Genomic DNA, 23,620 nt, shown 5'->3' with positions numbered 1-23,620 from the left:
CCATCCGTGGGCGAACCCAAGTGGATGACGTATGGCTGCCGATCCTCTATATTTTACGAGGACCCGTTGTCATGGTAACGGCTTGGTTGCCCCCTGGACAGCTCCACCGAACAGTTGTTAAGGGCAACAACCTGTACAAAGATGGCGTCTTTGGCTTCGACGCCCGCAAGACGTGCGGAATCCAAGCTGCCTTAATAAAGGGGCCGGTCTTGACCGGGATGGGAGACCACCAGGAGATCCAATGGGCCAACATTTACCGTTTTCCTGCTTTTGCAGGTTGGAGCGGAAAAATCAAGACCTCCCATTCTCCTGCTCATCTGTCCCCATCAGATCTCCAGAAAGAGACAAGCCAACTGGAGGGCTCAGCTTTTAGTGGTTCCAATGCCCCCAAGAATTCATCTGTGGATATTCTACCTGGCCCAAAGAGCTGTGAGAAACAGGATGCAGAACTGCCCCACCCGATCTGGAGGGGCACCGAATATTCAAGACCCCCAAGGACCAAGTGAGCCCATTTGCAAGAAACAACTGCCCGAGGACACCCCTGTGCAACGGCACAGAGGCTGCAGAAAAAGCACAGAACGATCAAATTTAGTTTTTAAAGATGCTTATAATTTATTGCACTTCCTACTGGCTCTTCCCACCAAACTCAAGACCAGGAAGGAGCCTTGAGGGTTGGTAAAGAGGAGGCTGTTTGTGTGTGTGTGTGTGTGGAGGGAGGGAGGGAGAGAGAGAGAGAGAGAGAGAGAGAGAGATTGGCAGGAGGAAACCTGGCTGATGGGGCTTGCCAAGTTCTAACTTTATAGCCATCGTTTCAAGCCATTTTCCAAACATTATTTTAAATATCATAAATTCCTCTTCCGCGAAGTAGGTGGTTTCCACTAAAAGTACTTTTGGTGAGTTTCCTTGTAGCACCCCACTTCACCCCTGTGCTTTCGGGGGAGGGGGGGTGTTTCTAACTGGCCTACATTCGTCCGCTGCAGTTTGGGGCTGGGGCAGCCGGGGGGGGGGTTGGGGGGGTGTTACCCAGCCAAAACTCTGAATGGGAAAGCAGGAAAGTTCCCGGATTCCAGACCAGGATCCAAGATAAATCAGGATGATTGAAGCATCCCCTTGAAAGGTGGTCAGGGGTCCTGAGAAGACCCTTCCGCCACCAAGCAGCTGACACAAAGCAGGCGGCCAAAGCACTACAGGCCCCGCACTGGGGCTGCCCCCCTTTTGAAGTGAGACCCTGCCTTGGATCTAGCTGCTCCTGTGCTTCCACCCAAGGGGGTCTCTCTCAGCTTGCATAAAACTCCCCCAGCCATCCCATTCCAATGTGCTGGAGATCTCCACCCCAGGCAGCCAAGCTTCCACTAACTTGCATGGCTCTGAAAAAAATAGGGGCTGATGAGTCTCAGGGCAGTAGGACCCCAAAGAGCCTTGAAGGGGAAGGAGGAGGGAAGGGGGTGGGTCCCCCAGACTGCTGTTTGTGAGCCCCCAGGGGCCTCTCCTGGGAGAGCCAAGTGTCAGACAGAAGTTGGCCTGATTCAGCAGGGCTCGCTTAGTGTCTTCTTCTGTGGGCAGGGGGCAGCTTTCAACTCTATCAAGTGGGCTGGAGACCCTGTGGTCATTGTGAAGAATCCCCTCCCTCCATTGGGACACCTTCTTTTAAAGCCCCCCACATTGATGGCTGGGACAATACTTCAGGGAGAGACATCCCACCTCTTATCTCTGCAGCCTCTGAGGGAGGGTCCCCTTTGGCCTGACCTCTGCTTGCATTTGAAGAGGGTCTCCAGCGTCCTCCTGGGGAAAGAACGGCAGCCCCTGACATGCTTGGGCTCAACCTTTTCTGCACCTTCTCTCTTCCTTCCTGAAGCTGAGCTGGGTCGAAGATTGGCAGGAGGCATCTGGGACAACCTCCAAGGACCAACTACCACATGGGCAAAATTCTCTCCGGAAGCCCAACATGCCTCCAAACTACAGTTCCCAGCCTTCCTTGGGAAAGCCCGTGGACTTCCAGAAATTGACCACAAAGGAGGTCTCCGCATTTCTTCACCACTTGCTACTTTTAAGAAAAGGGTGAACTATGGACTTGGACAGTGTCGGAGGGGCTTCCCATTTTCTAGCAGAGAAAAATATTGTCTGGGTTGAGGAGGGGCTCTCCTCTTTGCTGCGTGTGTGTTTTGCACAACGACACACCCACGCCCACGTCTGCTTGGAAAGGGGCCCTCAGGAGCTGCTGGCGTAAGGCAGATCCGGGAGAGAAACGGCCCCCAGGTGAGGAATGTGTCCGCCCGCTTGGGGAGGGGTCTTTGCGTTCATCCCATGGAGAGGCAGCCAGTTCAATGTCCTCCTGCTCTCCCACCATCCTCCGACCCTAGACGCAGGTCTCTCGGAGGAGGTGGAAGCAGCCGTGGTCGAGAGCGTGGCAGGTACAGATGGACTCGGCAGAGCTCCTGGCCAGGGCCACCTCCCCCTCGGCCAGCAGGTTCTTCTCCTCCCCCTCGAAGCCAAGAGCCAGGGAGGCCGAGTCCAGCGCCTTCTTCTGGGGATCAGCAGCGTCCTCGGGGGTCTGTGTGGGGACAGGAGAAGAGCAGGAGTCAGCCCTGGGGCTTCCCCCACCTGAGTAGGCAGGCCGTCCTTCTGCTTGCCCGGAAGCCAAGAGCATCTTTGGGAGAGCAAAGGAAAGCAGCTTCTGTCTCTGGGCTGAGACACTGGACCTTCCCCAGAAGACACGGTGAAAACTCTTCGACTTCACATGGACAGACGCAGCCATAGTTTCAACTGGGAAACTGTGGCCATCGTAGACCAAGCCAAGTCCAAAAACGCCAGGGGATTTCCGGAAGCCCGGCACCCTGATAAATTGGCCATCAATGGGACACATAAACGAGACCTACATCCTGTGCAAAAGAGACACTCAGCAAGCCAAAAAAGGAACAAAAAGATCAAAACGCTTCCCCACCAATAATCAAGACCCAGATGAGCATAGATCAACTCCAGGATTAACTTCAGAGCAAAAATCAAGAAGTAAACAATAGCCCAGTCCGGGGACTGCCAAAAAAACCCCATCTGTAAACAGCCCAACCAAAGAACCGTCAAGACCTCCCCTCCCCACCAACAGGGTCAGGGAGAGACACTAAGCACAACTGAGAGCAAACCCTCCCTCCTAAGACTGATGATGTTGCCTAGTTGGGCCGTGAAATGTCTGCAAGAAAACTACCAAGTTCAGAGAGCACCAAGGACCCCCTAATCCAACCCTGAGCTATAGATATTCTCCTTCATTGATTTCCCAGCCCCCCCTCCTCCCCCCCTAAATACAGAAGGGCGATCCCTGAAACGATGGGGCAGCCCCGTTCTTGCCCACCTCCACGAGAAGCAAACTCTGCCTGGGCCGTTGTCAAAGCCACAAAATCGAATCTTATTGGGAGATCCCCAAAGAGCCCCAGGAAGGCTGCTTCTGCGTTCTCAGGGACCTTCTTGGAGGAATTATGGATCCAACCACTCCCAGAGCCCCCTCCCCTGTTGCTGAGCCCCCGGGCACTCTGGCCCTCCTCCCTACCGTGTCCAATGGCCTCTTCATGACATCCCACCACAGCACCGCTGGCCGCTTGCTGTCCTCGCCAGCAGACCCTGAAATAAACCCCAGAGAAGTCAGGAAGCGATTCAGCCTCAGCACGGCCTCCAAGCTCAGCCCTGACCCACCAAAGACTTGCCCATCGTCAGCACAAGCCAGGCCTGGCCGCCCGCCCGGCTGCTTCCAGGACATGGGAAAGTCCCTCCTGGCCCAGGGTCCTCCCAGCAGGCAGGGGCTGCTCCCAGGGACTTTCTAGGGGTGGCAGAGAGGGCCTGGGTCCCCTCGTGCGGCTGAGCATGGAAAAATATCCTCCAGAGACCCCTTTTCACTCAAGCTGAGGGGAGCTGGACCTACGAACCTCTTGCGGGCTAAGGATGCCCACTTCTTTATCATAGAACGTAAGAGCTGGAAAGGGCCTGAGAGAGCATCTAGACCCCACCCCCTGCCTGGAAACACGGCTGCAGCAGCCTCTCTCCGGCTCTTCTGCTCCCCCCGGAGGGTCCTTGGCCACGAAATGGGGAGGCCTCGGGTGCCCCAGAGAGAGGCAGGCCCCCCCGGGGGCTCTATTCGGCCTCAAGGCGGGTGAGATGTCGCACCCGAGCCCGCCTCTGAAAGGGTGGCCTGTCCCAGAGGGGCCCTCGCCCACCGCCCTGCCCGCCTGCTTACCTTTCAGGCAGCTGGCCAAGAGCCCGGCAGCCACCGTGCTGAGGGTCCCCAGGGCACCATAGTAGAGGTAGGAGATGGCATAGAAGTCGTCTGCGATGGCTGGCCTGCAAGGGACGCCACTTGGTCAGCTGCCTCGGGAGCGACCGGACGCCACCAACCGTCAACCTCCGCACTGCCACCACCCGCCCAGCCGGGCTCTTCCCGGCAAACACGTCCTTCCCCTGGGCCCTCTGCAGGCAGCACTCTGCCCACCTGTCTCTCCCCCCCCCCCCATCTCTCTTTATTTATTTATTTTAGGAAATTTATATTGCCGCCTATTCTCACATGGCGACTCAAGGTGGCTTACAAGAATAGATCTATCTATCAGTCATCTATCTAGTTATTTATTTAAAAAAAGATGTAGACTAGATTTCTAGAGTGCAACAAAGATGATTAGGGGTTTGGAGGCTACAACATAACAGTTGCAGGAACTGGGTAATGGCTCGTTTAATGAAAAGAAGGCCTGGGGGGGACATGATAGCAGTCTTCCAGTATTTGAGGGGCTGCCACAAAGAAGAGGGGGGTCAGCCTGTTTTCCAAAACTCCAGAAGGCAGGACAAGAAGCAACAGATGGAAACTAATCAAGGAGAGAAGCAACCTAGAATTAAGGAGAAACTTCCTAACAGCAAGGACAATTAACCAGTGGAACAGCTTGCCACCAGAAATTGTGGGTGCTTCATCACTGGAGGCTTTTAAAAAGAGACCGGACAGCCACTTGTCTGAAATGGTAGAGGGTCTCCTGCCTGAGTTAGGGGGTTGGACTAGAAGACCTCCAAGGTCTCTCCCAACTCTGATGTTCTGTTATTCTGCTTTGCTCTGGTGCTGAAAACTCCTTATTTTTACTCCTTATAATAGCCCATGGAAGCCAGGATCCTCTACCCCCCCAGGCTGGGGATACTGGGGATTGCAATCCCCACGGTGGAGGAACTGGAAGGGAGGGGCAGAGGAGGAGGTGGCCCTCAGAGTGCGCCAGTCGGACTTCGAAAGAGGAAGGGAGTGTGAGGAGGAAGCCAAAAGGAGATCCTGGGGGGGGCAAGGGGGCGGAGTCTGAAGCGCCCCCCTCCCCCCCCCCCCCCCGGAAGGAAGCCAGCTCAGCCTTTCTGCTCACCTCTCTGGCTGCTCCAAGGAGGTCCGGGGGGGCAGCGGCCCGTAGAGCAGGGTGCTGTTGGGCCCCTGGGAGACGTTGTAGAGGGGGCAGAGGGCTGCGTGGGAGGGCAGGACGCCCATGGTGCCAGCACTGGGTGGATAGAAGGTGCCCCCCACAGCGACCCAAAAGGAGAGGAGGAAGCCAATGCCCAGGCCGGAGAAAACACCCTGGAAGAGAAGAGGCGGCCATGGTCAACCCCGGCCAAGTCCTGGCTTACTCGGGGGGGGGGCAGGAGGGGGACACCCAGGTATTCCCACAACTGTTTCTGCAGCAAGGGCAGAAATAGGCTCACAGAAGCTGCTTCATCCAAGCCCAGGAAAAGTGAGGCAGGTTGCCAGGTTGGCCTCCCCCACCCCTTGCTCCTCCTCCCCCCGCAGCCCCCAGGGGCCAAAACGGACCCTCCCTTGGCTCCCCCCTCCAAGCGCAAGAGCCACACCTGAAAGAGCAGATGGAAAGCCCCCCCCACTCTCCGGAGCACTGCCCCCCTCAGGTCTGGATCCTGTCTTTGCCCCTCCCCCCATTGGTGCTGGCCAGAAGCTGCCCCCACCCCCCGCCCGGGTGAGACTCACCAAGGTGTTGCAGGTTGGACAGAACATACCCAGGATGAAGGCTCCCAGGAGGGGCCCACTGATGACCCCCATGACCGTGAAGGAGCCCTGCCGGAGAAGCAAAGGGGGGGTGAGGGGGGGCTGAATTAGCAGCAACCTCTCTGTCCATGCGAGAGCTGGGCAACCTCCCCAGGGCACAGGGGCTGGGGACTGGGACAGTGATAGGGAGGAGGAGGTTTGGGGGGGAGGAAAGAGAGGGGCTGCAGCGCCTCCAGCCACTTGTCCAGTCCATTCGCCAAAAGTTAGGGGGGGTCTCCAAAAGGAACAGCCATCATGGGGAGGGGTCTGGTCCTGAGAGCCAGGGGCAGGAAGCTTTAGCAATGCTCCCATCCTTGCATTCACGTGTTCATAATTTGCCCCCAGATCCAGGACACTGTTCAGAGAATGGAACCCCTCCCTCTGACACCCCCTGCCCTCCCCCACAGAAGAGAAGGGGCATTTCTGGGGGTGGGCAGTTGGTTTCTGCTGAAGAGGGAACCGTTGGGGGATGGGATGGGGCAAATGGGGAGGGGAGGAGGGAGGCAGTGAGAGGCCCATCATGGGCACCGGGGAGAGGCGGGGAGACTGACTTTCTGGAGTTGCGTACCTGCAGCACACCACCTCCAAGCAAGGACGAAAGAGCCGCCACGGTGATGCAGGCAGTGCCGTAAATTAACGCTAGAAGGAAACAGCAGACACACAGACACACACACACTTTAACTGAAAGCAAAGGAAAACTGAGTGTGCGTGGGGGGGGGTTGTGTGTATGATGGCCTGTTTCGGAACAAGTCCACTCCCAGGCCGTTTTTTTTTTTTTTTTTAATTTGATTTATATGCCACCCTTCTCTGGAGACTCAGGGCGGCTTACAATGTGCTCAGCAATAGCCTTCATACTTTTGTATATTTATACAAAGTCAGCTTATTGCCCCCACAAACTGGGTCCTCAATTTACCTACCTCAGAAAGGATGGAAGGCTGAGTCGACCTTGAGCCTTGGTGAGATTCGAACCTGCAGTAATTGCAGGCAGCTGGTCTTAATAACCAGCTTAATAACAGGGTGCCTTAGACCACTGTACTACCAAGGCTCTTGGTAGTTTGTGGGTCTCTGAGCTTCCCAAGAGCCAGAAACACTGGAGATTTTCAAATCTCAGAGTGGGGAGGCACCTTAGATGTCATCTAGTCACCCCTCTGTTTAATGCGGGACCCAGGAGAGCATCTCTGACCCCACCCCTGCTTCTGTTTAAAGACCTCCAGGGAAGGAGAACTCTCTACTTCATGTGGCAGGCGGCTCCCCTGGCTGCCAGCTCCCACGCCCGGGAACCTCTGCTTTTGACCCACTGCCCTGGTCCTGCCTTCATACACGGAGGCTGTTATCTTATCTCCCCTCTGACAACCTCTTGTCTGCAGGCAAAAGGTGCCACCCGCTCTCCTTCCCTGGCACGGGAGAGAATCAAGATACGACACGAGGTGCCAATGCCTCTCTGGAAGGCCTTGGTGAGAGCCCACTTGGAAGTCTGCATCCCGTTTGGGTCCCCACGATACAAAAAAGATGTTGAGTCTCTGGAAAGAGTGCAGAGAAGAGCAACAAAGATTATTGGGGGACTGAAGGCTAAAACATAGGATGAATGGTTGCAGGAATAGGGTATGACTAGTCTAATGAAAAAGGGACATGGTGGCTCAGTGGCTAAGACGCTGAGCTTGTTGATCGAAAGGTTGGCAGTTCAGCGGTTTGAATCCCTAGTGAGGCATAATGGGGTGAGCTCCCATTGCTTGTTCCAGCTTCTGCCAACCTGGCAGTTCGAAAGCAGGTAAAAAATGCAAGTAGAAAAACAGGGACCACCTTTGGTGGGAAGGGAACAGCGTTCCGTGAGCCTTTGGCATTTAGTCATGCCGGCCACATGACCACAGAGACGTCTTCGGACAGCGCTGGCTCTTCGGCTTTGAAATGGAGAGGAGCACCGCCCCCTAGAGTCGGGAACGGCTAGCACATATGTGCGAGGGGAGCCTTTGCCTTTACCTTTTCGTCTACTGAAAAGAAGGACTAGGGGAGACATGAGAGCATCTTCCCGTATCTGAGGGGCTGCCATAGAGAGGAGGGGATTGAGTTATTCTCCAAAGCACCAGAAGGCAGAACAAGAAACAACAGATGGAAGCTTATCAAGGAGAGAAGCAACCTAGAATTAAGGAGAAATTTCCTAACAGTGAGAATAATTAACCAGTGGAACAGCTTGCCACCAGAAGTCATGGATGCTCCAACACTGGAAGCTTTTAAGAAGAGACTGGACAGCCACTCGAATAGAATGGTATAGGTTCTCCTGTTTGAGCAAGAGGTTGGACTAGAAGACCTCTAAGGACCCTTCCAACTCTATTATTCTGTGCTTGGCTCCATCCCCAAATTAGGGTGCTTCCAGATGAGCTCCCCGGCTCCCTCCCCAGAATCTGGAGAGGGTGTCTTTCAATTCCCTGGGCCTTGACGCTTGCACCCCTCCCTCCCCTGGGTTTCCTCCCAGAGAAAGGAAAGGGTGGGGCTCCCCCTTTCCATGGGGCCCCACTGCCACTCACAGAGCCCCTTGGAGACCAGGGCGAGTTTCCGTGGCGACAGGGCGGGCATGTTGGGCTTGATCAGGTCCTCCACGGTGACGGCTGCCATGGCGTTGATGCTGGTGGAGGCCGTGCTGCGGGAGAGGAGGGCAAGAGGGCATCAGTGGCGGTGGGCAGCCTGTGGCCTGGCAAAGCCTCTTCCCTCCACACCAGAGACTGACCTCAAAGTGCCACTGTAAGCACAGGCCAGGAAGAGGCCGGGCACCCCCGGGCAGCTCTCGAAGATGTCCAGGACCAGGTAGGGCATGTACTGGGATGGAAGAGGAGGAGAAGCAGCCGTGAATGGGAGAAGGGCAAAGCCCCCCTCGGCCGCAGGGCACAGAAGGGAGGAAGTGCCAGCCGAATGAGAGACCAGCTGAATTCCTGGCTGCCCTGCCCTGCCCTGGATTCATCCTGGCTTCGGGGTGCAATTCTGGGGCAGAGGAGACAGGGAGGAGGTCTCGGGAAGGGGTCTCTGCACAGGAGCAGCAGGAGGAGGAGGAGGAAGGGGCATCTGGTGGGGTCTGTGAATGGCCGGGGGATGCAGGGGTTGGCAGCCGGGGGAAGAGGTCGCCCTCCCTGCCTGGCCTTCAGCGCTGGCATCACTTGTGGTCTCGTGTCTAAGTCCCAACTGGGTCTGCCTTTGTTTCGTTTGGGGAGGAAGCCAAGTCCCCCCACATAGGGAAATGAGCGGCCTCGGCATCCGCTTGCTCTGGAGGCCCCCAAGCTCCTCCCTCAAGGCCTCCCCCTCGCCCCCAGAAGAAAGAAACCTGCCCAGATGCCCCCCATGTGCTTGGCAGCCCTGCTCTGCCCTTTGGGGGCTCACGTAACTCTCCTCGCCTTTCCTCAGCCTGCTCAACACGACCCTACCACGCTTCTCTGCCATGCTCTGCTGCCCCCACCCCCACCCCCACCCCAGCGAAGGGGCCGTACCTGGTCAGGCGCCGAGATGTATCCGGCCAAGAGGGGGTCGCAGTCCTTGTAGAGCGCAAACATCACAATGCCACAGCCCACTGCGCAGGAGACAATGACGAAGAGCCCCACTTGATTGACCAGGAGGGCCCTGGGGGGAGGGGGGCAAGAAGAGAGATTAGGCCCAAGCGGGAGAGACGCTGCCCTCGTTCAGTGGGCAGAGTTGGCCAGAGGGAGGGAGGGAGGGAGGGAGGGAGGGAGATAGCATCGAAACCTGACACAGTGCTTTCCAAGCGCCTTCGGTAACACCGGGGGGGGGGAGAGCAGGGGCCAGAGTGTCTGCCCTGGCATGGGAAGGGCCCGCTGGGCACAGTCCTCGCCCAGTCCCAGGAAACCAGAAGACGGGGGGGCATCACACGCCCCCTGCCCACCGTGACCCAGCCATAGGATGTGCCCCCTGCCTCAATCCTACAGATGCTGCTCCCATCAGCCCAGGTGTGGCAGGTTCTGGGCTGCCCCCTCCCCAGCAGCAGCGCCTGCCCACCTGCCCAAACAGGACCCACGAGAGCCTGCCTGGATCCCACCCCTCTGGCCAGCTGCTTCAGAGCCAGGAGGTCTACAATTACAAGGGTCGTCAGATACAAGACGGGCAGCATAAATGAATAAAATAAATAAAAATAAAATTCTGCAGTTGTCCAGAACACGGCCAGAGGGTCCGGTCAGGCTGGGGCGGGGAGGGCAGCTGGGGAGAGAGGCCCTTTGAAGGGCCCTTCCCCTCCCTCCTGCCTGGTGACCCACGGCCCAGAGAGCCTGGCCTGGAAGGAAAACATGGCTTTGTGGGCAGAGGCCGATAGCCCTGTGACTGACGGGGTGGCTGAGGGGTCTTGCAAGGAGGGCACGGCCACCTGCCTGTGTTTGTACACTCAGGCGGAGGAGGGAGGGGGGCCCTGGGTGGGGCCAGCCACCCTCTGCTGATACCCGCAGCAGTAGAAGAAAAGATTGGCAGCGGGAGGAGATAAGGAGGGCCGCAGTCACACCCTCCCTGGGCAGACGTGGCCTCCAGCCAAGCCACCCTGGCCCTGGCACAGCCTCTGGCCCCATTCCAGTGGGCCAAAGCAAGGCGGGGGGGAGGGGCACCATGCTTGGCTTTGCCATTGTCCACACTGCTTCCGGAGCAGCCCCAGGTGGGTGGAGACCCTCAAAAGATCCCCTGGGCCCCTCAGCCCCCCCCCCAGTTTCCCCGGCCTTTGACCCAAGGGATTCCCGGGACGTGGGGCAAAAGGGAAGCTCCTTGAGGCAACTCACAGTTTGGCCTCTTTCTCCGTCTTGCAGGCCACGTAACGTTGGACTTGGGCCTGGTTGACCCCGTACATAGAGAGCCAGACCAGCGTCCCTCCGAAGAGGAAGGTCCAGAACGTGTACCGGCTGCGGGGGTCCAGGTTGAAGCTGGAGGGGGCCCAGAGAGAGAGGGGGGGGGTGTCAGGAGGAAGGTGCATCTCCAGGGGTTTCTACCAAGCAACATGTGGCTAGACCTCATGAAGTTCTGGACACACAGACACACACATACAAAGGGAAATGGGGGCTCCTGGGGGAAGGGGCTGCAGCCTGACATTTCTTAAAAAGGAACTCAAACTTATTTGTCTGACTTCCGTTTTGGAAATAGGAATGGTTCCCTCCCTCCCCCACCCCCACCCCAGTTGAAAAAGCAAATCTAATGGATCCACCTTAAAATGTAACCCTCCGATCTCCTTAACGTTGGGAGATTCAGGCAGAAACAAGACAATAATCTTGCATTCATTCATTCATTCACACTGAGTCGTTTACTCATTTATTCATTCATCATTTCATTCATTTCTCCACCTCACCTAAGTGACTCCAGTGAAAATGGCCCCATTCAGCATTTGGGGTCCGCTTTTCCCTCATTTCCAACCGAGCTGACCCCACTTGCCCAGCTGCCATTATGGCAGAGGCGTCCCCCACTCCCAAGCCCCCTCCCTCCCAGGCGGAGGAACAGAAAGGGGGGCCAGGGGAGCCGGCTGCAGGCAGACATCCGCCCCAATTCCCAAGTGCGGCAGCTCCACCTACTCTCCGAAGTTGATCCTGGAGTGGTTGTAGGCAATGGAGAGGACCCGGCCCGGCCCCCCGACCAGCAGCGTCCCCTGGACCAAGATGGCCACAAAGCCGGACAGCATGACGAAGACCTGGAAGACGTCCGTCCAGATGACCGCTTTCATGCCCCCCTGGAAAAGAGGGGGGGCCCAGCTCAACCAGCTTCCCTGGAGAGCCCTCTGGGCTTTGGGGGAGAGGGGAAGGTGAGGGAGGGAGCGCAGCGGCCCAGAAACACACACACCCCGAAGCCTCTTGGGGGGGATCGGGGGAGGGGGTGTGCAAGGCCCTTTGACTCACTATGGTGGTGTAAAAAGTGCAAATGGTGCCAGTGGAGAGAAGTGAGGCCCAAATATCCAGACCCGTCACTGAGAAAAAAGAGAAAGAGAAATAAAATCCTTATTCAGAGATTTTCCCTTTTTCCCAGGGAGCCCGCTGGCTTCGTCTGGAGCAGAGGGGCAGAGAAAGGAGAGGTGTGGGTGGGCACAGCTTCCCCTACAAGGGCAGGGGGCACGGCTGGCACTGTCGGCCGTCTTGCTGAGGGCTGAGCATGAGGTCGCCACCAAGGCATCTGACACGGAAACCTGATCCATTTCAATCTCTGGATCAAGTCACTGAAGACGATCGATCGGAGGCCTTTCCCTGGATCAAAGCCATTTTCCGAATCATTTCGGCTGAGTCCCAGGGTTTGGTCTGGAAATCCAAAGCGGATCGGATCCAATGGAGTTGAGGGTCCCTCGATGCCCCTCCAGGACTCAGGAACTGCCTTCGCACAGCTGCTTAATTGCAGGGGGAAGCAGGAGAACCAGGGCCTTGCACCAGCACGCACACGCGTGTCACACCCCTCAGCACGTGGGGAGCCTGTCCCTGGCCCAGGCCGGTCCCTGGGTCTTCAGCTGAGGGATGGGGGAGGGGGCCCTATGGGAATCCAACCCTGGTCCTGAGGGGGGAGCAGGAGGGCAGGTGGGACGTACCTTGGTTGAGGATCAAGGCAGGGGCGTAGATGACGATTCCCGTGTACAGCACCTGCAGGGAGCGAAGAGGCTTTTAAAACCTGCAAAGCTGCAGAAGGAACGGATGGGGGGGGAGGTGGTCCACCCACACCCCCACAACAAATGCATAAACGCACTTTGTGGCTTGTCTACAAGGGCAGCAGAGTTGTGAGTCCAAGCTAGGCAAGGCTCTTGGCCTGCCGTTCTTCTGTTCCTAAGGACCTCGAGGTCCCGAAACTTACTTTATTGGGGGGGGGAGCCCCAAGGGGAGCCACCGATGGTCCTTGTGGGTGAGAGGCACTTTCTTCTCTTCCAATTTCAGCCAACCTGATCCTCGCCTCTTTAAGGTAGGACCACCCTCTCAAGGGCAGGGAGGGATTTTTTGGGGAGTGGGAGAGGAGAATGCCCACCGCAAGCCTGCCACAATCCTCAGCACTTACCGTGGCAATGATGTACTGGACTGTGCCACACAGCCGAACCTTCTTGGAGAACCGCAGCTCCAGGTACTGCCAAGGCAAGAGGGAGAAGGAAGAGCTGCAGCTGAAGTCTCCACAAAGGCCAAACCTTCTAGGAAGGGGTGTGTGTGTGTGTGTGTATGTGAGAGAGAGAGAGTGAGTGCATGCAGGCACAGGCAGGCGTGTGCATCCTGGTCAAACGTTACTCAAAGAATTTGGGCTGCCCATGTAGCCAGGAGTTTCTGGATCCCAAGTAGCTGGGATAAAAGTTAAGACCGCCACCAGCCTCGCCTCCACCCCCAGAATACCTGCCCATGCAAAAAAGGGGCCTGGCCTTCTGGAAAGTCGGAACCCCCCCACCCCACCCCACCCCACCCCAGGGCAGACAGGCGCTGGAATCCCCGTGCCTCCTTCTCCCTTTGCCAGTGACGGGACGCCCGACTCACCCAAAGGGGCTTTTTCAAGAGGCAACTGGACCTTCTTGGTGTTCCCTTGAAGACGTTTCGCTTCTCATCTAAGAAGCTTCTTCCGTTCAGCTGCCTCTTGAAAAAGCCCCTTTGGGACAACCGTGACCCGGATGGGGGCAAAGCGGGGGCCGAACCCTTCCGCTCGCCCCCCCCGCCGTATTTGGGGGAAATTCCCCTCCCGAGCCGAGTCGCTGAGGGCGGAACAGCCCGCCTCGTCCCACGCCTCCCGCCGCCCACCTGCTCCGCCTGGGGCGCAGAGCTGGCAGGGCGCGCGTGGCTCCGGCGCTGCGGAGAAGGACGGGCCGCCCCAACTGCACAGCTGGACCCCCCCCCCCAAAGAGCCTTGGTACTACAGTGGTTTAAAGCACCCTGTTATTAACACAGCTGCCTGCAATTTACTGCTGGTTCGAATCTCTCCAAGGCTCAAGGTTGACTCAGCCTTCCATCCTTTCTAAGGTAGGTGAAATGAGGACCCAGTTTGTGGGGGCAATAAGCTGACTTTGTATAAATATACAAAAGTATGAAGGCTATTGCTGAATGCACTGTAAGCCGCCCTGAGTCTCCGGAGAAGGGCGGCATATAAATCAAATTAAAAAAAAACAAAAAACGCCGCGTCCGGCACTTCCCAAGGCCTCCCCGGCGGGCTCGCTCCCAGCACCGGCGCCGTCCCGCCCAGCGCCACGCTGCCTCCCGCGCGGGCTCCCCGGGGGCTTTGCGCTTCCAAAAGCCCACCTGCCGCAGGGACGCCCCGACCCGCTGCCCTCCGGGGAACTGCTGGGGCCACCGGACACGGCCGAGCCCCCCTCCTCCAATGCGGCCCTTTCCCGGACAAGCGGGACCCTGCAGTGGGGGTGGGGGGAGCTACCAAAGCAAAGCAGGCAGGTGGTTGCACACCCCTGACAGGCTACCTGTTGCCCCCCCCCGAATCACCCTCCCCATAATCTCTGCCTCTGGGTGTTTGTTCCTTGATAAGCCTCAATCAGACCCTGCAGACCTCCTGCCCTGCTGACCCCAGAGGCTCAAAGGTGGTTGCAGACGAGCCCCCTCCCCCAGCCTCAACCCCCAGCCTCAGTCACTGAAGACAAACGGCTTCAGCTGTTTCCTCAACCGGGTCTCCCCACCCCACCCCACAAGGGGCCTGCGGTTCTGCTTCATCCCATCCAAGGGGGAGGGCTCATGTTTAAAGCCCAGGAGAGGAGCCAGGAAACCGGGACCTGCTCGAATCTGCAATTAGAGGGGGGGGCTTTCCTCTTTTAGAGATGCCCCCCTCTCCAGGTGGCTTTGGGGGTGCTCTCTCTGCCATGCCTCCAAAGGGCAGCCAGACCCCAGCCAGGGAGAAGCCCATGGGCTTGGGGGTGGGGGGAGACTGCTGGCAAGCAACAACCATTTGGGCAGAAATCTTCAGAGGCTCTGATGGGGGGGGGGGGACTGGCAGGCTGGTCTGTCTCCAGGGTTGCTCTCTCTCTCCCCCCCCTTGCAGCTCCCCCCCCAGCCTCTGTCCCTGGAAAGCCCCTCAGTGCTGCTCCAGTGGGCAGAGAAGTTGCTGGAGACAGGGCCCAGCACCCAGCTGAGAGCCCTCTGGGCACCTTGCCCCACCTGGGGAGGAGATGGGAGAGCTCTGGGGGACTTTTGTATCCCTGCCACCACCTTGAGGAAGCGTCTTCCCCGCCTCCAGTCACTTTTGGGAAAGAAGTGACCCCAGACAAGGCCAAGTCTTCCTGGCTCAAGCCCCCCACCCCCCCCCACCCCGCTCTGCAGCCTGAAGAAATGGGGGACTACAGCAGCCAAAATCCTTCCTGCCTTCATTTAGGTGTCTGGAGCACTTCTGAATGGAAGAGGAAAAATGCAGGCAGGAGGAGGAAAACCTGTTAAACCGAATGGCAAATATTCCCCCCACCCCCAGTACCCGAGCTGGGTCTCCGCTCCCATCATCCTCGTTCCATCTGTTTGTGCACCATGGGAGTTGGAGGCCAGCCACAGCCGGAGGGAGAGAGGCTTTGCTGCTCAGGGGGTGCAAGACGGAACCCTTTCTCAGTTGCTGTCTTGGGGAGCACTCCAAGGCCTTCTTCAGATCAGTTTCCCGCCCCCTCCCCACCCAGCCTGTTCTGGTCCGTCAGCGGCCTGTGCAGCTAGTAGCTGATTCCGACAGCGAGGAGGCTGGTGTGGTGATGCGCCAGCAGCCTGTGCAGCTGGCACTCGAGTCAGACAATGAGGAGGCTGGAGAAGATGTGGTGCCAGAGGCGGGGATTCAGCCAGGGCCTTCAGAACCTCCAGAAGCTCCCATAAGTGAAGAGGACGAAGAGGAGGAGCTGCCAAAAGGCAGGAGTGGCCCCTCAGGAGGAGGTCTCCTCAAGAGTAAGGCTTGGGGCTAATTGGCCACTCCCCTAGCCTATTTAAGGAAGGATGACGACTGAGGCAATTTGCAGGAAACAACTTCGTTCATATTCCTTTGCATCTTGACTCTAGAAACGTCTGATCGGCTCTTGCTCCTTTCTTGTCAGTTTTCCCGCAAATTGCTTCTGGGCATTCTGCCAACCACAGTAAGATTGCGGTTATCGGAAATATTATGCTTCAGAATTGAGTTATTATTTGTTCAGAAAAGACTGATTTAAACTGTGCTTGTGTTCGAACAACTACTAAAAAAACTCATTAGTAGTCCTTAATTAGTAAACTAAGGTTTGTGCGGACTTTGTGTGTGCTGCGTTCTTTGGGGTCCGTAGCTGGGGCAGAGCACAGCCCTTTGTCCACCTCTCGCCCCCAGGACGCCTGGGCAGCTGGGCCCACAGGCCGCCTCCTGGCGGTCTCCGCAGCTCCTGGTCCGAAATCTTTGGGGCTGGAATTAGGAGGGAGTCTCCCAACCTCTGGGGAGCTGCCCAAGCACTGGGGGAAGTAGCAGCGCCACAAAGGGGCTGGATGACCCCGGAGGTGGGGGGTGGAGTGAAGGCACCAAACCTTTTTCTGGTGTTTGGCTCAAACAGCCTCCGCACCCTGGGGCTGAGAGAGGAAGCAGCAAAGGCAAACGAGCCGATGAAGGGTTGTGGGGTTAGGGATGGTTAGGGGAGTGGGGCCAGAAGAAGCCCTCTCCCCACCCTCTCTGGCTTCCAGCCCAGCTGGGCCTTGGCTGAAGGGCCGATGCCAGGGGCCACAAATGCTGAGCAGGCGGGAGATGCCCAGGCCTCCTACAGGAAAGCTGCCAGGCCACCCAGCTTCCCGGACAAAGAAAAGCAGGTCGTGTGCTTTGCGTCGTGTTGCCTTGCTCCAGACCTGCAGTCGCAGGCCCACAAAGGCTCCAGCCAGGGCAGCTGTCTGTCTGCAGCCGGCCTGACGCTGCCTTCAATGCCAAGAGTCCATTTGCTCTCCGAGGGAAGATAAGCTGGGAAAACATCTCGGCTCTTCCAGGGTTATCTCTCAGCGGCTCAGCCCCGGAGGGGAAGCCCCAGTGGGTGAAAGGCAGGCAGTCGTTGGGGGGTGGGCAGGAGCCCCCTCCCCAGGCCAGGGTCCTCCGAGCTCCCCCATGATGAACTCTGACCCCCAGGACTTAAGAAGGGGGGGCTGTTTACCAGCCCAGCCGCTACACACAATCCCTCCTGACGCAGGCCGGCCCTGCCAAGAGCCCCGGTTCTCCCTGGATCCCACCAGGCTTCTAGGGAGGGGAGGCATTTCCTGCTCCCCAGCTCAATATTTATTCTAGTGTTGATCTTTCAAGTTTCCGAAAACAATTTCCACTTCTTGCTTTGTCAGCACAAAGACAAAATATGCAACTTTGAGGGAGAAGAGAGTAGCGTAGGCAGCCCAGGGTTACCATGAAGTAAGATGGCAGCGAGTAAAGTTTACAAATAAATAAAAGTTTTAAAAAAGCTTGGATCTACTCCAGCCCTTCCTCCCCTCCATCCTGGGCCACCCACCCTGAGGGGAGCTTCCTGCAGCCCCCAATATGCCAGCCGTGACTCTCCATCACCCGGTATTCAGCTGGCAGCACCAGCAAAGGCGATGCCTCCGAGGGCCCCCATGGGGAGAGGCCCCCTGGTGCAGAGATCCTGCAAGGTGGGCGGGGCTTTTGGTGCCACCCTGAGTTAAGCCTGCTCAGCTAGGGATGCCCTTGTCAGAGGCAGAGAACCCCAGAGGTCACCTCCTGCCCCAGCTGAAAACGGGACACAGTCCAGCCAGTTGGATCTACTGGTTACGGCGTCAGGCTAGAAACCAGGAGACGGGGAGTTCTAGCCCCATCTTGGGCACAAAAGCCAGCTGGGTGGGCCAATCATCAGAAAATTGTGAGTTCTAGTCCCATCTTGGCTGGGTGACTTGGGCCAATCACCAGGAGACGGGGAGTTCTAGTCCTGCCGTAGGTGTGAAAGCCGGGGGGGGGGCTTGGGCCAGGCCTGCTCTCTCAGGGCTGTTACTGTGAGGAAAACAGGAGGAGGAAGGCGGGTTGGATGTATTTACTGACTTGAGTTATTTGGTCAAAATAATAAAGGCGGGATAGAAAGAAAGAAAGAAAGAAAATAAAGATAAATAAGCCAGCTCCACCTCCCTGCCCTTCCTCTGTTCCCCCGCTTCGAGAGTTGTGATTGTGAATGACACTTGTGTACACTTGGGTATGAAATATGGCCCTCTGAATAGAAGCTGCGTTTAGGAATGTGTGACTTTGGCTTCACCCATATTTGCCCATTTGGGATCAGTGCAATTTCCTCTGACGCTGTTTCTTCAGAAAACCCCCTGGGGGCCCTTGGGATCTTCCTGGGAAAGTCGGGAAGGAGATCTGGCCCAATGGGACAATTCGTCAGAGCGGTTAACCTCCAAGTGGCACCTTTGCTGCAGAGATCAGCACAAGCCCAGCAAACACCTGCGAAGAACAGCTGCCCCTCCCGCCTCCCCCATTTCTCCTGCCCCTCCGCCCCTCCCCTCCCCACGGCCTGGAGGTCCCCTGGCCACGAGGGGGAAATTAGGGCCTTGGCTGTAGGCTGTAGGAGAGATGGGGTCCAAGGGGGGACCCCGTTGCCTTCCCACAAAGGCTGCATTTGATCCTTTGCAGGTAACTGCACAGCTGGCACCGTGCACAGCTCCTGGTAGGGGAAGCCCCCCCCCTGCATCTATGGGGGGCTTGGGGGTTCTGTTCTGCTCTGCTAACAGGCCCAACTGAGAGAGCTGCTGTTACTCTGGGCAGTCGCTCTCAGAGCCCCGTGGCTGAAGATGGCAGGAACCCCCCCCTCCTCTGGAGCAGATTCCCCCTCCCAGCAGAGGACCTTCCCTCCTCCGAGGCCCCCTCCCTGGTCCCAGAGCTCTTCTGCTGAGGCCTCTGACTTGCCAGAGCTTTCCTGGGATAAAAGGGTTGGCTGGATGGATTTCGTGCCTTGCTATTAATTTATTTCTTAAACCGTCTGACAAACAATACAAAAAATCCACTGTGTGATTGGCAATAAACAATAACATCACACACACAACCTGAGGAAAACAGCAAAGCCAACAAGCAGGAGCAACACCATAAGAAAGGGGAGAAGGAAGAAGCCGGGAGAAATAACCCCATTCAGCATTTTCCTGAACCCCAGCAGGGAGGGAGGGAGGGAGCCGCCTGGCTGGGCAGGGAGGCCATTCCAGGGCCTTGATTCCACCCCACCCACCCCCAGCACCTCCTAGCCCACCATCCTCCCTTTCTCCAGGAAGCCTGGTGCCCTCGGCAGCTGCTCTCTATGGAGTCCAGCGGACTGGCCCAGTTCCTGAGGAGGCCCTCCGTGGGTTGCTTTCCTGACAAACCAGCCCCAAATCGAATCAGGTTCTGATGGTGATTTTCTTCCTCCCAGGTGAGCCAGGGCCAAAAGACCTTCCCCCTTCCACAAAAGTTCCCCCAATCACCCTCCCCCCAAGATGCTCTGGGTGGAGACCCTGGGGAGGGGCACCCCAGCATTCCCTGCAGCACCAGCCCCTTCTTCTGGGGTCAGATGCCAGCCGGCCTTGATGGCAGCCAGAGCTGCCCTCTTTATTCAGAGGATTTCCTGGCTCTGAGGCTTTGGTGAGCGAGTGTGTCTGTGGATTGGCACCTTGTCATCTTTACTGTAGGCTCTCTAGAAAGACGAGAAGATTAAGCATCAGCTGAATAAATCGGTGATGCTAGAAGCTTCTCTCAGTTTAGGTTCCCTTGGAAGGGACTTGGACAGCCTGGGGACCGAGGGAGGGGCCCTAAGGAAGGGCTGAAGGGGACCCCACCCAGAGGCAGCCTGGCTGGGTCCCTCTGCCCAGGAGGAGAGGAGGGGGAAGGGAAGCAGACTGAGAAGGAGAAGAGAAAGGGGTGTCTGGAGTACCAGGACCCAGAAGGAAGGGGTCACCCCAAAGAAAGGGAGGCTTAAGTCCAAAGGGAAGGGGGAGGATATGGGGGTCAGCATCCAGCTGACTTCAGAAAGATCTCCCTCCACAAGACTAAGAGAAACTGGCCGGGGGTCCGAACTGGAGACGGGGCTGTCATTCTGGAGAAGGTTAGTAAAACCAAAGATCCCACCTTCACACTATTGTATATCCCCACACAGACACACATTATCTTAGCTACTTATTTGTTAATTTTAATATTTTACTGTTTTCATCTTTTTTGCAATATCGTTTTATCAGATTGTAAGCACCCCAGAGTCGTGTGATGGCAACAGAGGTGGAAAATAAATAGATATTCAGAGATGGGACTCATTTGAAACATAAGCCCTCTCCCCCCCCCCCAACCATTCCCTGCTCTTTGAAGGAAACCAGGCAGAGCTTTTCCCCAGGGCAAGAGGTCCCCAAGGGAGGGGGTCTGGAGGGGGGGCATACCTCGTAGGTGCTGGTGAGCCCCAGGCGGTAGAAGACGGGCAGGAAGAGGCTGGCGGTGAGTAGTGAGTTGAGCAGCTGGCCCAGGCACATCCAGAGGAACTTCATGCCGTAGCGGTAGGCCTCGGCCGGGACGCCCAGCACCTGGATGGCCGACATGAAGCTGGCTGAGAGCGACAGGCCCACCGGCAGGGCCGACATGGCCCGGCTGCCCGTGAAGAAGTCCTCGGGGGTCTTCTGGCCGCCCCTGGACAGGCCGTAGAAGAGCCCGATGCCCGTGGAGATCAGCAGCATCAGCCCAAAGACGCCGTAGTCCCAGAGGCTGAAGGCCCGCGGCTCCTTCTGGAAGGCGGCCAGCTCACCTGCGGCGGCATCCATCCTGCACCTGCCTGGAGAAGGCAGCCTCGCCTGGAGGGAGAAAGCAGCAGAAGGAGGGGGGGGATGTCAGAATTCAGCCCAGCTCTGAGCAGCCAGACGGTCCTTCTCCTCCTCTCTTAAGGCAGAGGGAGAAACGGGGCGGGGGGGGGTTTCCCTTCCGAATGGTAAAAACTTCTAAAAGGAGCTGATTTGGGGGCAGGGAGGAGGGAGCCTCCGTAGAGGGGAGGCATTCCAGAATTGGGCCAGGACAAGGAAAACCAATGGACGAGTTAGCAGAACGAAGGGGACATTCAGAGAGAGGGGGGAAGGGGAGGGGCGGGAGAGAATAGATACTGTACTGAAGATGATAGATAGATAGATAGATAGATAGATAGATAGATAGATAGATAGATAGATAGATAGATAGATAGATAGATAGATAGATAGATAGATAGATAGATAGATCGATCGATCATAGGTAGTTAATAAAGATGAGAGACAAATAGCGAGGAAGCCCCGGTGGCTGATCCGGACGAGAATAAAACAGTTGAAGCACCCGGGGAAGCTTCCCAGGAGGTGCCCCGTGGATCTGCCCAGGGCGCGGGCTCCCTTTTGCTGGAATCCGTTAAAGAAAAGCTCTCCAAGTGGATCACCTGAACTAAGGAAGCGCGGCCGGCCCTTCAGGGCGAGGGGCGAGCCGGGGAAGCTCCGCTCCTCTCCCCTTCCCGGCTCCGGAGCCTCCCGAGGGCAGAAGGCGAGAGTTGGCTGCCCGAGCGGAGGAGAGCGGGGCGCCGGATCGGAGGCTGCGGCCGTCCGGGGCTCGGCGGCGCCTTAAGAAGCGCTCGGCCGCCGGCCCGGAGGGAGGCGCCGGGGGAGGGGCGGGAGGGGCCGGCCTCCCAAGGCGCCCATCGGACAACTGGCGGCGCCCAACTCGCCCCGGACAGCTCGCTGCGGGGCAACTGCACCGTCCTATTGAATGCCTTCAAAGAAATAAGCGCTCTTTTCACTTTTGCCCTCCCGGTTTCGTTCTGTGCCTCCTTTTGCAGCCTCTCTTCCATGATTCGATGCCGCCCGTTCTTTCTCCCTCTGGTCCCGCGGCGAGTTGACCCGGGGGGGTGGGGTGGATTGGCATAGAGCCCCCAAGGGGCAGCTCCGCCGGAGGGCAGCGCTGGGCTCCTGCGGTTGCTCCGCGCCCCGCCCCAGGTGCCCCGAGAGCCATTCGGGTCCCGCAGCTCCCACCGGCCAGATGGGCTTTGTGGTCCGCCCGCCTGGATCAAGGACGGGGAGCCCCGGAGCTTCGCGGCGAGGACGGGCTGGAAGAGAAATGTGGGGCGCGGCGCTGAGGCCAAACTTTCTGCGGGGGTCTTTGGGGGCTGCCTGAACAATGGAGAGGCAGAGCTCTTGAGACCTTTTGGGGTGGAGAGGCAGAAATCTGAAGCAGCTGATTGGGGGGCCCCTGTGAGGCAAGTGAGGGGGGTGTCTGAAGAAAGGAAAATGTATTTTTTTATACTAGAGGTAGCCCTCTACTTACAACCATCTATTTAGTGACTGTTCAAAGTTACAACGGCACTGAAAAAAGTGACTTATGACCGTTTTTCACACTTACGACCATTGCAGATCGTCCATAGTCACGTGATAAAAATTCACTTGGCAATGGATTCATATTTATGAAGCTCCCACAACTTCCAAAGGCAACTTCTGTTCCATTGGTTGATTGTTCTCCCTGTCAGAAAGTTCCTCCCCATTTCTAGGTTGAATCTCTCCTTGTTCAGCTTCCATCCATTGTTCCTTGTCTGGCCTTTGGGTGCCTTGGAAAATAGCCTCCTGTCAAGTGGCAGCTCCTCAAATATTGGAAGACGGCTATCGTGTCTCCCCTGGTCCTTCTGTTCACTAGACTAGCCGTGCCCAGTTCCTGCAACCGTTCTTCGTATGTTTTAGCCTCCAATCACCCCCTAATCCTCTTGGTTGCTGACTTCTGGAGTTCTTGGTGTTGGAACGGAAGCAAGGAAAGATGAAATCTTGAGGACTAGTGTCCTACCAATAATGGAGAATATTTCTAGCTCAGGGTTGAACGGAGGGGGTCCTTGGGGCTCTCTGAGCTTGCTTGTTCTCTTGCAGACATTTCATGACCCAACTAGGTAACATCATCAGTGCTAGTAAGGAGTGGGATTTGCTGTCAGTTTATATTCTGGTGTGGTGAGATTCTTTGATTGGGTTGCTTGCTGATGGCTCTTTGCCAGTTTTCTTCATTGGGGAATCGCTTGCTTGATTGTTGGTCTATTTGGAGTTAATCTCTGCTGATCTGGGTGCCGATTGGTGGTGTTAGAGACTTTCTCTCTTTTGGGCTGGTCGATTGTCTCTTTTGCATAGTCTGCAGGTGTTGTTGACGTCTATGTGTCTGTTGATGGCTGATTTGTCAAGAATGCCAGCAGGCTTCTAGAAATTCCCTGGCATTTTTGGACTTGGCCTGGATGGTCACATTTTCCCACTTGAAATTATGGTTAAATCTGTCTGTATGTTGTGTCCAGTGTCCTAATTTGAATAAATACATCCCACTGGTTTTTTTTTTGTTCTGACTGCTGAACAACAGCCCCCACCCCCCACCCCCAGATTCAGGGGGAGCACCCAAGGAACCTGCATGGGGGGGGGAGGACTGCAGAAATCGGTGTGCTCTTAGCTCCCCATCCATGACAGCAGGGCTACTCCAGAATGTTGCAAGCTGAAGAAGGCAGGAACCCCTCCCCGCTGCTCAAACTGCTGAGATCAGAGTTGTCTTCCGCCCCCCAAGAATGGGCCTGCTGCGAAGGAGCTTGATCGTCCCTCCCCACCCCCAGAGGTCTTCCAAGAGAGGCTGGATGGTTCTTGGTGCAAAGGGCTTCACTGGATCCTGCACTCAATCAGGGGGACCAAGTATATACTTAGAATAGAATAGAATAACAGAGTTGGAAGGGACCTTGGAGGTCTTCTAGTCCAA

The 23,620-nt window shown here is 56.9% G+C and overlaps 1 protein-coding gene across 1 annotated transcript; it reads right to left on the bottom strand.

Moving 5' to 3' along the window:
* Positions 1–592: 592 nt before the first annotated feature.
* SLC5A5 (solute carrier family 5 member 5) lies at positions 593–20,626 on the bottom strand. Its single transcript, XM_060681630.2, has 15 exons — positions 20,293–20,626; positions 13,022–13,087; positions 12,564–12,615; positions 11,890–11,957; positions 11,569–11,723; positions 10,789–10,929; positions 9,505–9,634; positions 8,754–8,842; positions 8,554–8,666; positions 6,600–6,670; positions 5,975–6,061; positions 5,367–5,572; positions 4,220–4,323; positions 3,539–3,609; positions 593–2,551 (listed from the first exon to the last, which is right to left on the bottom strand). The coding sequence occupies exons 1-15, from the start codon at positions 20,581–20,583 to the stop codon at positions 2,357–2,359; spliced, it is 1,839 nt and encodes a 612-aa protein (XP_060537613.2). The 5' UTR covers positions 20,584–20,626; the 3' UTR covers positions 593–2,356.
* Between the last annotated feature and the right edge of the window lie 2,994 nt (positions 20,627–23,620).

The sequence above is a fragment of the Pantherophis guttatus genome, chromosome 1 (genome assembly GCF_059756535.1).
Source record: "Pantherophis guttatus breed Tessera chromosome 1, ASM5975653v1, whole genome shotgun sequence".
NCBI lineage: Eukaryota > Metazoa > Chordata > Lepidosauria > Squamata > Colubridae > Pantherophis > Pantherophis guttatus.
The sequence above is the reverse complement of the archived record's forward strand: the minus strand, read 5'-3'. Positions and strand labels throughout refer to the sequence as shown.

What these genes read in the sequence shown, in the direction of transcription:
- SLC5A5 (XM_060681630.2), bottom strand. Translation starts at nt 20,583, where the DNA reads ATGCTGCTGATCTCCACGGGCATCGGGCTCTTCTACGGCCTGTCCAGG. An exon ending in TCCAGTACATCATTGCCACG is followed by an intron (nt 12,616 to 13,021) that starts GTAAGTGCTGAG and finishes CGCTCCCTGCAG; the next exon opens with GTGCTGTACACGGGAATCGT. An exon ending in GTCCAACCTGCAACACCTTG is followed by an intron (nt 5,573 to 5,974) that starts GTGAGTCTCACC and finishes CTTCTCTTCCAG; the next exon opens with GGTGTTTTCTCCGGCCTGGG.